Below are 13381 nucleotides of genomic sequence, written 5' to 3' on the forward strand. Positions count from 1 at the left end.
TGAAGATACATACACATTTGGATTTTTGTACGCTACAGGTCACTTTGACTGTCAATGAGAACAAATAAAAAAATAAAAAAGAGGAAATTCTTTAAGCCTATTTCCTCTGTCTCTGTCTTTAACGCTACAACGTATTAAGAGACCAGACTGTTTATTTCTGGACTTCACGGGGGAAGCACTACAAAGGGGTTGTGAAAGTTCCCTCTTTCCTACCCTGTGATGAAACCTGATGAAAAACCATTTATTTGCATAATTTCACAACCCTAATTCAGGACAGAGGCTGAAGTGTAACATGTGGAAGCCAGCACAAGATCTGTAAGAGGTCAAACAAGGCCCTGATGCACAGCTTAGTGTAGCAATGGATGCCTGTGGCACCCACCAGACACTGCTGGCATCTAAATGGCTATTACAGGAGGATGAAGTCTGGAGAGGTTGGGTGAAGACCGGCCTGGTGCTTTGGCCTAACGGACCCGGCCATAGTAACAGCAGCTCTGGGACTGCTGCAGGCCACAGCATCCTCAGCGCACAGCATGGCATCACTCACGTCATCATTTGGGTCTCAGATTTTACCTTTTCAGCCATCATCGGAACTAAGCAATTTACAGCTTGACCGGTTTAGTATTTTCTATAGCATGTGTGCAGATTTCTGCCTGGCGTAACAACAGCGACATGCAAGTGAACTAAAAAAAACCCAAACCAAACAACAAAAGATGCGGCGGAAGCTTTATTCTTCAAAACCGGCTTAAAAAGCTGGCCTGCGGTCCCGCGCACCTCTCCACCCCGCTCCCCCGCAGCATCCGGGGCTCTGTGCGGCCCGCCCCACCTGTGCGGGGCGGGGGGCGGCGGCACCGTCCGCACCAGCGGAGATGGCGCCCGACCCCGCCGCCGGGCTTCCCCCCCGCCGCTACACCGCGGGCGGGGGCGGTGCTCGGTCCCTCTCAGCGGGACGGCCCGCGGCGGTGAGGCCCTCGCCTCGCCCCGCCCCGCCCCGGCTTGGCTTGGGCCGGCCCGGCCGGGCCAGGCCGGTACTCGGTGCTCGCCATGTCGGGGCTGGGTCAGGGGCAAGGCGGTGCGGGGAAGCCGCCGCTGCTGGTGAAAATCGTGATGGCCGGGGAGTCCTGCGTGGGGAAGACCTCTATCGTGCGGAGGTACACGGAGCCTGGTTTGCCGCTCGGCGGAACTCCCTCCTCCTACCTGCCCACGATCGGTGAGTGACCGCGGGCCGGAGGTGCCCGCAGGCAGCCTGCCCTGCCGGCGCTCACCCGCAGCCCCAGGCCTGGCACCTTCCCGGTGCCCAGCAGCTCTCCGTAGGCTGCGGTCAGCCGCCGGCAGCCGCAGCCCTCTGCGAAGCGGGGCCCCGCCGCCGGCTGGCGGGCGGTTGTGTGCGCACGCCCGCGCTCGCCGCACTCCCCAAGGGCCTGGCGTGTATCCCGCGGGGCCGGGGATGCCTGGGCTCCCGCTTTGCGCCCTCCCTTCGTGCCGTCCTCCGCGGGTGCGCGTTTCAGACGCAGCCTTCTCGTCACCGCCTGCCTTGGGGATCTCAGATCTCCCCGAGGGACTGAGCAGTCACATCGAGAAGCTTAAACCGTTGCAGAGGTTTGCCGGGCTCTCAGGAAATGTGTCACCCTGGCTCTGCCAGCAACTGCGCTGTTTATACATAGCATTTGGAACCTAACTCTTTGGTTAAACTGATGAGGACAGCTTGTTGCTTACTGTTTCCTACTGCCCGTGACTCCAGGCCGAGGCCCTGTTGCTGAGAACCAGAGTAGGTGCAGAGAAAAATGGTATCTGCCTCAGAGAGTTGTCAGCCATCAGTAAAATGCCCAGGTCCTCCCTCTGTTGTGCTAGAAAGGGAGTTAATTTTGTGCTAATAATTTTAATCATATAAAGTCAAGATGTTTTCTATTGGAGGTCACCGTGTGCGTGATTATTAGAGCAGAGCCATTGCTGTCATGTGAATAATTAGCCCTGCCAGCCCGAGGTGGTTGTGTGCTGCGTCCATCACCCCATTGCTTTCATAGAATCATAGAGTGGTCTGGGTTGGAAGGGACCCCAAGGATCATAGAGCTCCAACCCCCCTGCCACAGGCAGGGACACCATCCTGGATCTACACCCAAGACTTCAGCGGATGGGGGATGATGGGGAGCTCCCCACTGCCATGCGACACCAGCCCCACGATGCCGTGAGGAACGGCAAGTTGACTGTTCACGTGCTGAAATACATGTCATCAGCAAGAAAACACGTCGTGTATGTGGTGGCTTGATACGCTGTGGAGATTTTCCCAGTTTTTTTGTGGGTAAATCTTCACTTTTAAAAGCTTGCATGTAAGAATTTTTTTCGTGTTACGTACCTTTGAAGAGAAAGTTAAAGTATGCAGAAGAAATCGTGTGTGTCTTCATTTGGAATATGTATGGCTCTTCTGTATGTTTTTTTCAGTATGGGTGGAGTTGGCTTAACTAAGTAAGTAACAGGTAGTAGCTGTGGCAGCAGTTGGTCCAGGGAATGGCTTTGTGTACATGAGAGGACTTGACCTGCCTGTGTGAGGATGGCTGAACTTAACCCACTTTTTATTTTCTTGCCTGTTCTTGCAAAGCAGCTCCTGAAACCAGCACAAAGCAAAGGGGAGGAATGCAACTAGCAGTGAAGTCATGAAATTGATCCTTGTAACAGGCAACTTTTTACCAAGCTTAGCAAGGAGTCCTAAAGATTGGCCATCAGCTCCATTGGTCCATTTTATATTGGAACATAGATTCTTGACCATGAGGTCAAGTATGATGGTCAATTTCTTTTACTCCTAATTCAGTCCACCATGGAGTCACTCTTACATGGTGATGATACTAAGAATATATTTTCCAAGTTATGGGTTGAAATTGTTTAAGGACTAGTTAAAAGAGTCTTAAGACAGTTATATATTGAGATTAACCTTATTTCTATTACTGTTCCTGAAAGTTGTTCTTGAGAGATTTAAACACTTTTTGAACAAATGTTTATCTGGAATGTAAATGAATTGTCCAAATGTGGTATTTGCTACCTGAATGTGATCTAACCATTACATCTGAAATACTGTGTTACATTCAGTTCCATTTTAGGACACGTATTAGATCTTAGATTTTTAAAAGGAAAGGGACTGTGAGTGATGGCTCCAGAAAGAGTAATGTTGGAAGTTTCATGCAGACTGAGAGCATGGTCCAGGCCCGTAACAGTGTAAAGAAAGAAGGCACAATACAGTGCTTTTTCTGTTCACGTCTTCTCCCTCTTTGTTGACATCATCAAAACAAATAAGTGTTTTCACACAGATACCTGTTTCATACAAGCTCAGTTAAATGATCCTTATTTGTCATGCAGCCTGTTGAATGCTCATCTGATGTTAATTGATTTTTCACCTTACCTGTCCAGCTGCAACCATGATTTGAGTAGGGGAAAGATTATCCAGGCTGTGCAGATTCTCAGCTATCCCAGTCCTCTGACAAAGTCTTCTTTAGTGGCAAAGGGTTGTAGGTACAGGAGTTAAAAGGCTGTTGAAAATCTTCTTTCTTGTTCCTCATGAATCAGAGGTTTGTGTCACTAGGAAAAATCTCAGTGTTATTGCAGGGGCAGGGGGAAAACCCAAACATTCTTTAATAAGCTCCATCAGTAGTGAATTTTTCTAAAATGATGTATTTTATGAAAAAAAAAATTGCATCCACAGTAAATTTTAATTGAAAGCTTTTTATGCAGCACTTAAACACACAAGGCTGGGTGCCCTTCCTCCTCTTCAATTACGCAGTTTTGGTAAATTATAAGCAGTTATAGTTTTCTAATTAAACTTCTACGCGTCATAAGGCAGATGCATTGTATTATGAATAGACTATAAAGAATAAATGTTTTTGTTTAAACAATGGCGTTGCATATAAAGCCATAGAGAAAGTTTATGAACAAAAAAACCCCTCTGTATGTGCAAGTGAACGGGATTGTGATCTCACAGGCTGTGAGGTTATTTTGCTGTGTTATGGTGGCTGCACATGCTTGCTGTGAGAAACATTTCTGTAGAGGTGTGCATCCCACCCCCAGTCTGATTTTATTTTGACCTTTTCATCCACATGAAACCTTTGCTTTTTAATGCCAATATTTTGAAAAAATAGAATATTGAGTGAAATTGCAAATGCAAGTGATTTACACATTTGTTTCTGTTGCGAGATAAGAGAACGAGCTCTGAAGTCTGTGTAGATTCCCTGGTACTCACTTTAGAAGGAAATAAAGTCAACAAAATGAACAACAAAATAAACAAAATTAACTGTATTGGAAGTAAACATGTCCTGTGTTAACTACACCGCTGGTAATCCCCATTGTAATTCTTCTCATTTTTTACAAGAAGGCTGGATTTTTTGCCACTTTTCCTTTCCTAACCATCTTACCCATGAGCTGCTTTTCTTACCAAAACAGTAATTATCGGTACTTGTGACCACTCAGATACCACTCTGCTTCAGATATTCCTTGGCAGGTACAGCATACAGGCTGATTCAACTAGTGCACCAACAGCTAGTAAAGGTTAGGTATAGGTAGGAGTAGATACCAACTGCTTCCCCGTTTGCAGAGCTGTATGACAGTAAGTGGTCTAGGGAGAACCTGCACCTGGGCACGTACCCTCCCCTGTCCACGCTGTCATAGTCATGTCCTGCTGAGCTGCTCAAGCTTCAGTTTTCTCCAAATAGACATACTTTTTGGATCCTTTTATATGAGGAACTTGCCAGCAGTATTGGGGTGAAAAGTCTGTTGTCATTTTCTAGGCCAGCTGCAAAGGAGCTCTTTGAAGGGGACTTTTGCAGACAGACAAAGACGATTTTATAGGTGTTGAAGGAAGAGAAGGGCAATTCACAGCTGAATTCCCCTGTGGCTGGTGACTTTTCATGAGTTTTAGACCTGAGTGTCTCTAAGGTACCTTAGTCCTAATATGGACGTATTTGTTATTTGGAATTTAAAAAAAAAATAAATTGATCTCATGACTATAAAACTTTCAAATAACAAGTACAGTTTGAACTTGTGCCACGCATACCCCTTCTTGGTTTTATTTGACAGCTTAAAAGAAGCAAGTACAAGCTGTTGCATTCAAATAACATTTATCTCAGGAGTGTTAATCAATGCCCGCTTTGTTTTGTTGATCATGTTGTATAATACATGGGCCTGAAAGCATCTGAGAACTGTGAGCTGTCTTTGGCATTGTATTTCTCATTTTTCTTTTCTGTCTTTCCAATTTGCCAAGTTTGCTGGAAATTTCATATAAAGACATGAACAATTCATGCATGCAGAACATATTGACTTCTGTTTTTCACTAACATTCATTGACCTTTTAGGTCAATAAATTTTAAAGTTGACTTAAGTAGTCAATAAGCCTTATTTTAATTTAGATTAAGTTTTAGTCTGATTCAGCACTCTTCTACCCTTTTTATAAATAAATAATAATTAAAAAAAAAAGCTTATCACAGAATCACAAGGTTGGAAGAGACCTTTGAAGATCATCGAGTCCAACCATTCCCATCCTATGCTAAACCATATCCCAAAGTACCTCATGTACCCTTTTTTTGAACACATCCAGGGATGGTGACTCAACCACCTCCCTGGGCAGCCTGTTCCAGGCGCTGACAACTCTTTCAGTAAAAAATTTTTTTCTAATATCCAGTCTAAACCTGCCCTGGTGCAGCTTTGTGCCATTTCCCCTTGTTCTATCTTCTGTCACCTGGCTGAAGAGACCATCACCCACCTCTCTACAACCTCCCTTCAGGTAGTTGTAAGTGGTGATAAGGTCTCCTCTCAGCCTCCTCTTCTCCAGGCTAAACATCCCCAGCTCCCTCAGCCCTTCTCTGCACTTGCTCAAGGACCTCAATGTCCTTCTTATGGTGGGGAGCCCAGAACTGGACACAGTACTCGAGGTGTGGCCTCACCAATGCCGAGTACAGGGGCACAATTACCTCCCTAGACCTACTGGCCACACTATATTTGATACAAGCCAAGATGCCATTGGCCTTCTTGGCCGCCCAGGCACACTGCTGGCTCATATTCAGCCTGCTGTCAACCAACAATATAGTGATTTATTTATATTTATATTTTATTTATATTTTTTATATTTATAGTGATTTATTATTAAAAGGTATGTCAACTAAGAACTGTTTCCTACAGGCCTGGGAATCCCTGTCTGGATTGCAATGTTTTTTGCCACGTTCCCCAGGCACCATTTGAAAGTGACATTCCAGCCTCCCAGTACCTGCTTTGTCCCCCTCAACTGCTCAAACATCAATTGTAGAAAGTGATACAGATAATTAAACAAAACCATGTGAATTTCAGGAGCAAATGTTTTCCATCGTGTTGGAATTTCACCTTACATGAGCAAATTTGGCTTAAATTACATTTCCATGTGACATTATTAATTCCATCAAGGAAGCTTTGTGTAATACTAATTACAGATACCAATTATATTATTTCATCTTTCCTTTCCATTGGAGCTTCAATAAAAATTCATCAAGTGAAGGACATGATTATCATAATAATTTTCAAAATCCACCTAAACTGTTTTACCACATACAGAGAAAAAATTTAACAGCATTGGGATCATGCATGGGAGTGTTTATTTGTCAAAGCTTTGTGCACAATACATTTTTACAATGCCAGTAAAAAGGAAGGGAGCATTTCCTCCACTGCATTTTTGGTTTACTGCCATGGATGCTTTCCTTTGATAAAGTAATTTCACAGATAGGCTCTTGCAGAAATCAGTAGTTTAAAATCTTGTGCTTTTTCAGTCTTTTTAGTTCTTTCAAAGCACGTTGTTACAGGTGACAAGCCACTCTGAAGTCATGTTAAGTAGCCTTATTTTGACCCTAAGGAATTTTAGCCATGTAGTATGGCCAGCTATCACAATGTCACCTTAAGGTTGCTTCGTATAATTGGCAAAAATAGCCTTATTGTTTCTCAGTGGAAAAAATATCAGCAGAGAAATTATCAAACAACATTTCAGCAATAGAGTAATTGGGGAAAAAATAGTTAAGTGTGTGGACATGTGTCAGTCTAAGATAGCAGGTGATAGCTGGCAGATTCTAATGCTCAGTTTGGAGCTTTAACAAGCCATAAATACAGGTATCATCTACCACATTTGCAGCACTAATTTGATAATGCAATAAAGGGAAACAGTATAAATTATAAGTAAAGTATCTTTGAGGAAAGATCTGTAATGTTTGAGTAGACAGCGTACTTTTCAAATGCTAAAGCGTAATGGTAGCATTGGCACTATGGATCTGGGATATGCAGAGATTAAGGCAAGAGGGACAGTTGTCTTAATTTTGAATGAAATTCAGGATATGTTTATCTTTTCATTTAACTAGCCTTTCATTTAACTAGCTAATTCCTGTTTGTGTAACTGTGGGTTGTTTTTTTTTTTAGGGATTGGAAGTAAGGACAGAAAAACGGCATTGCACATGTAACAGCTTTTTAAGCATTTCTACCTGCCCATTTCTAGCTGCTACGCTGTGGTAATGAAACTGGGAGCATCTGAAATCACCGGTGTGTTTGCCAGGTGTTACTGTGCACAGGCCATGAAACTGCTGTCACCTCACTTGCCTGTTCCTGGAAGTGTGTGTGTAGTTACAGAGTATCTGCATCCTTGCTTTGACCTGCCCCTCCATTGCTTTGTATTGCATTTGTGTAAGGTACTGGCATGTGGTTGTGTTCACCACTGAATCATTTCCTTTTACAGCTTCCATTTTGGATGTATATGGTTGAGTGGTTATTCTTTGTTTGGTATAGTTGCTTTTCACTTACAGTTCAAAGCTGCATGATAACTAGAGCCAAGAAACAATCTTCCAAGAGAATCTATGTGGTTATGAGAAATGTTAACAGATTTTCTTCTTTCTTCTAGGCATTGATTTTAAAGTAAAGCCAGTAACAATTAATGATACAAGAGTGAAACTTCAAATATGGTAAGTTTTAATTTACATCACAAATGAGAGTGCCAGATAAATTACATCTGCTTTTAATTGTGTGTCTTCCTAAAGTGCAGTTGTTCCTACCGAAGTCACTTTAACGTCTGAATTTGACCTAGGGGAGCATATGTTTTGCAGCAACTAATGTAAGTTAAAACGAGGGTTGTTGCTAGGTTGCTTTAACAATGAAAGTTCATTGTTGTGACACAGAAACAATGCAGAATTATGATCCACATTAAATGTGTGGAAAATCTTACATTTCATTACCCATCAAATGCAGGTTCAGAAGGGTTACTGAGGGAAGGCTGGTAAGATGAATCTTTGGGAACCTACACTCTATTTTTCACTTGTTGAGGTTTTTCTGAAGACTGTAGGCCTACTGACAGCTGTCTTTCCAGGCATCTAATACTGAAGGTTATCTATACTTACTAGTATTTAACTTCTCAAGAAGTAACTCTGTACATGATTTATCCAGTATTAGACCACTGATAGATCTGCAGGTGTTATTACAAAAGTCTTGGAGGCTTGTTTGCAGCTTTCTGAAGGTGTAATTCTATCTGTAGGAATTTCTGCATCTCTGTATCTTATGTCTTTTTCCCTCAGCCTGCCTTCCATTTAAACCAGAGTAGTGTCTGTGTGACTGTTTATGGGGGGCTTTGTCAGAATATGGGATGTCATCTGACTCCTGCAGGGCTTGTACTCCAGCGTGGGTTTTTTTTTAATCGCTCTAGTAGTAATACTGATCTTGATGATCAACTGTGCATTAAGAAGCAATGGTGGACTTGAAGCTATACTCAGTCTTCAACCATAGGTTTAGCTTCCTTAGTAGGGAATAAATTTCCAGTGTATTTCTTTCACTGCTGTATCTGTCACCCAGACTTTCTCTCATCCTTATCCTTTTTGTTCCTTTCGTATTAAAGTACAATTCAAAATTTGGACACTACACCTTAAAATAAAACCAATTTTCTTAGGATTTTGAAGTTTATCAGATTTTTTTTTCGTGTGTGTGTGTGATTTTTTTTTTTTTTTTACAATCTCTTTCAGGGACACAGCTGGCCAGGAGCGATTCCATACACTTAGTACTAGCTATTTTCGTGGTGCACAAGGCTTTGTTCTTGTATATGACATCACAAATCTGGACAGTTTTCAAAGTATAGCAAGCTGGATGAAAGACATACATGAGGTAAACGTATCTAACATTGTTTCATCTCTTAATGAAGGTAATTAATGATTTACTGCAGTTAATGTTTTAAGTCTCTGCATGAGATTTATTCTTGTTCCTTGAGCTGTATTTCTAACCACAGTTTCTTACATTTAACTTAGCACACAGTATGATAGAAAGGTTACTGTTACCTGAAACTGAAATAGAATGTAGATTATCCAGGATAAGCCCATGGGGATTCAGGAGTGTTTTCTGAAGCACTTTTAAAACGCAGCTTCCAAACGAGTTTTTGGGCATGCTGAGTTATGGTGGGTTTTTTTTTTTCATTCTTGCAGCTACACACAAGCCAGTCTACATGAGCTCCTCCCAGGATTTTAATTGGCTTCCATGTCAAAGTTCTGTATTGCACCCAATTAATTCCCTTTCCTAATTTCCTTACTGTAGTGTGGTTACCTCAGCCCAAGAATCAAATGAAACAAAATAAATGAAACATCCTCTCCATCTTTGCTGGGTATCCCCTTTGAGAGGATGGTTTCAAGAGGGAGGAACTGGGCGAGAAAAAGGAGAATCTCTTTTTGGTGGCAGTGAGCTGTCAGGCAGCTCAGCTGCCTGTGGTGCTGCATCCAGAAACATGTGGTTCCATGTGACATAGGAAGTGATTCAGCAACATATGGCTGCCAGACAGAGAGTGTGTTCTCACCTCCCTTCCTGCTCCCAAGCTTTTGCCCCAGCTGTGCTGCTTCTGGAGCTTGTCAGAGGCCTCCAAGCTTCACTATGACTAATGCAGTAAAACCAGTTGAATGGTTATCTGCTGCATCAGAGAGTCATAAAATGTTCATAGAAAGGTCTGACAGTTATTGGAGTTGACACAAGGCGAACAGGTAGGAGTAGGAAAGCCAGGAGAAGAATGTGTGAGAACAATGCAAGGGATGAGTCTTAGACATCAGATCATTCAGCTGCCTGTAACACAGTACCCTGAGCCTGTTTGGTCTGTCTTGATAGGCTCTCTGTTAAGTAGAGGAAGGTCAGTTTTAGAATAGAGTATTTCAGTTGGAAGGGACCTACAACAATCCAATTGCCTGACCACTTCAGGGCTGACCGAAATTTAAAGCATGCTGTTAAGGGCACTGTCCAAACGCCTCTTCAATACTGACAGGCTTGGGGCATTGGCCACCTCACTAGAAAGCCTGTTCCAGTGTTTGACTTCCTGATGTCAAGTCTGAACCTCCCCTGATGCAGCTTTGGGCCATTCCTACTTGTCCTGTCACTGGATCTCAGGGAATAGAGATCCACACCTCCCTCCCCACTTCCCCTCTTTAGGAAGCTGTGGAGAACAGTGAGGTTACCCTAAGTAGTAACGTCCGAGCTTGTAGGTAGTATGCTTGTATAAGTTAATATGCTTGTGTAAGAGTTCAAGTAAGATAATGTTCTTTGTTTATTAACATCAAGTAAACATCCAAGCGTTTTTTTATAATATGCTGTGAATTGATAGGAGTATCACATAATGCATGGGAGAGGTCATCTTGGGGAAGCAGGCTTGAAATAAAACAATTGAACCTGTCCTCTTCTCTCCTCAGAGCTTTAGTATACAGATACATATATATATATATATATACTTGGGATATCTAACACTGTTGGTAAAATATTACATTTACATGACCTCAGTATTAATATTAGTATGGTGACCTAGTCCATCATTACCCTTAGATCTATTGTAAAAGCCCTAAGTTTCCACTGTCTTAACTTCAGTAATGTGTTACAAAAGAAATCTGATGATACAATATTCTTTGCTGGCTTGTCTGCTCACACTTAAAGGAAGCATATGTGGTTTATCATTTTGTTGTGAAAAGTGTGTGTCCTTTTCCTGCTAGGTAGCAAGAGTCACAGCTAGGTCTGCCAATGGTTTTACAGTTTCATGATTAAGATTTAACTTGGCACATAATATGACAGTAGGTTTACTGTTACTCAAAACAGAAAACGTAGATACATGTGTATGAATTTTTATATGTAAAATACTGATCTTCTTTTTACACTGCCTCCAAAGGGGTAATTTTGTCATCTTTAATTAGCTCAACTGGATCATTGATTCAGTGGGCTACAATGCACAAACACGAAGATGAAGAAAGTACCAGGACTGTATGGCTAGGGTGGAGGGAAGGATGGGACTAGCCCTTGTAGCCACCATGAAGGCTTAGATCTGCTTAAGTCAATCAAGAAATCACATCTGCACAAGCCTGCTTGCTGTTCATGACTCTTGAATGCTTTCATGTAAACGTACTCAACCCATTAATACTTAAAATTGTTTAATCTTAACCCCTGAAGGTACTTTGTTAGTTTAAAATTTTAAAAATGGAGAAGTACTCAATTTAAACAATTTCTGGGAATGTAGATTGCATGATAGATTGTACCAATCTAAAAACTAGCAATTAGTGAGTGTTGTAATGGAGCTAGATAATAATAAAAAATTTAATTTAGTCCTAGTGGGATATCAATTTCTGAAGTGTCTTGGTGAAAATATATGGGGCCATTCATTGCAAAAGAAGTGTTTTAAAGCAATAATTGTTAAAACACAGGGCATTTCATGAAAATTAATTACTCACTGGAGGTTGGTGACATTGCCTCCATTTGCTTTGGTCTGCAAATGCAAACCAGTATTTAATTCCCCACAAATGCCCGGTATGGAAGTGGCTGTTTGCCACAGTACCCTTAAAAATGTGCAAGACTAGAAAAATAAATTAAAAAAAAAATTAAGGAAGGGAAATGGACACAGTTTTCATTAAACACCAGACTAATAGGTAATGTGGAGATTGCCCCTGAACTAATCAAACTGGATTTTTGGAGATGATTCAGTTATTACATTACATTCTCATTTCTGATTTTTTTTTGTGCAGAGATTTTAAACAAAGTGGGGTTTTTTAAATCTGTTTAGTGTGCTAAGCCACTTGTACAACAATTGAAAATAACAATCTAAGCAATTTAGCATTCCTAAAAACTCCATTGATTTTATAAAAACTGGCCAGTCAGGGCTATTACAATCAGATTACCAGTAATGTTCTCATTGTATTTCAATTATTTTAAGTGTGGAATACAGCAACTTTCTTATTAAAAATGAGTTACTGTTTAAGGAAGTTCAAGACAGAAATATGCTGCTCTATCTGTATTGTTGTACAATTTATTCAGAACTAGAGGAAACTAAGTAACATGACTGTACTTTAAAAGCTAACTAGAAAAATACTCTGGGAGATTAATATCTTAGGACATTATTGGCAAATCCAATACAGGTATATTGGATTTATAATGCATTCATTAGGAGCATGATAATTGCAGGAAATCCACTTTAGAACCTGAAACCATTCTTTACTCATATGGTTGCGGGTAATGACCATTTTATTAAGGAGTTCCTCTTGCCTGCTGACATGACTTTTAGCTATTGCATGCAGCTCTTCTGAAAGGCTGATTCTGTTAGGTCTTTAAAAAGTAACTACAAGTAACCATGTACCAAATCCATTTGCAGAAAATGGTTCTTTCCTGGATGTTTTGAACAACATTCCCACTAAAATACTGGCAAAAATTTCCTCGTGATAGAGTGGTCAAAGGCTCAAACAGGTGCCCAGAGAGGATCTGGAGATACTCTAAAGCATGATTGAACAGGGCCTTGAGCAACCTGACCTGACCTTGAATTTGGTCCTTCTTCAAGCAAAGGGTTAGACCAGATGGCTTCCTGAAGTCCTTGTCAACCTAAATCACTCCATGATTCATGCGCATCATCTGGGTCTCCAAAAACTTTTGACACAGATGGTAGGTTCTAGTTTGCTTTTAAACACACTGGACTTGTTTTCATTGTGCTTGTCTCCTGGTTTGGCCATGAAGATGGCATTAGGAGTGCCTAATGATTATCTCTCTGCTGGAGGTTCTCTGCTAGCAGAAGGTTTTCTTGCATGAGAAGTATAGATTCATTTTCTCATGCAGTAGCAAGTCTTGGTGATACAATTTAATGTTCATAGCATAAACCTAAAGCCTGTATATTACATCTGAAAGAACTGACCCCTCAAGCAGATTATAAAATGTATGGGTCTGTTGGGTTGCTGCCATTTTTTAATAGTGTCCTTTTCTGGTTCTATGCGCTGGATATAGCTGAGAGCTGGAAACCTGGACTGTTGTTCAGTGTTTCTACATCATACTTAAGTAAAAGCACCACAGCAAAACACTTTACAAATGTAAATTAACTTGATTACAAACTCTTATGAATTTTTCTTCTTTAGATGGGAAAGCT

The 13381-nt window shown here is 41.5% G+C and overlaps 1 protein-coding gene across 1 annotated transcript in view; it reads left to right on the forward strand.

The window, feature by feature from the left end:
• Window positions 1–1041: 1041 nt before the first annotated feature.
• The window catches only part of LOC311189270 (ras-related protein Rab-10-like), a gene marked incomplete at both ends in the record, with an annotated part of 31288 nt that continues 18948 nt past the window's right edge, over window positions 1042–13381 (forward strand). Inside the window, 3 exons of the mRNA XM_084260893.1 lie at window positions 1042–1207; window positions 7883–7943; window positions 8991–9129. Coding sequence (XP_084117019.1) covers window positions 1042–1207; window positions 7883–7943; window positions 8991–9129 — 366 coding nt within the window. The remainder of the gene's footprint in view (window positions 1208–7882; window positions 7944–8990; window positions 9130–13381) is intronic.

Source organism: Gallinula chloropus (assembly GCF_964237585.1).
Source record: "Gallinula chloropus genome assembly, chromosome: 2".
NCBI classification, from domain to species: Eukaryota; Metazoa; Chordata; class Aves; order Gruiformes; family Rallidae; genus Gallinula; species Gallinula chloropus.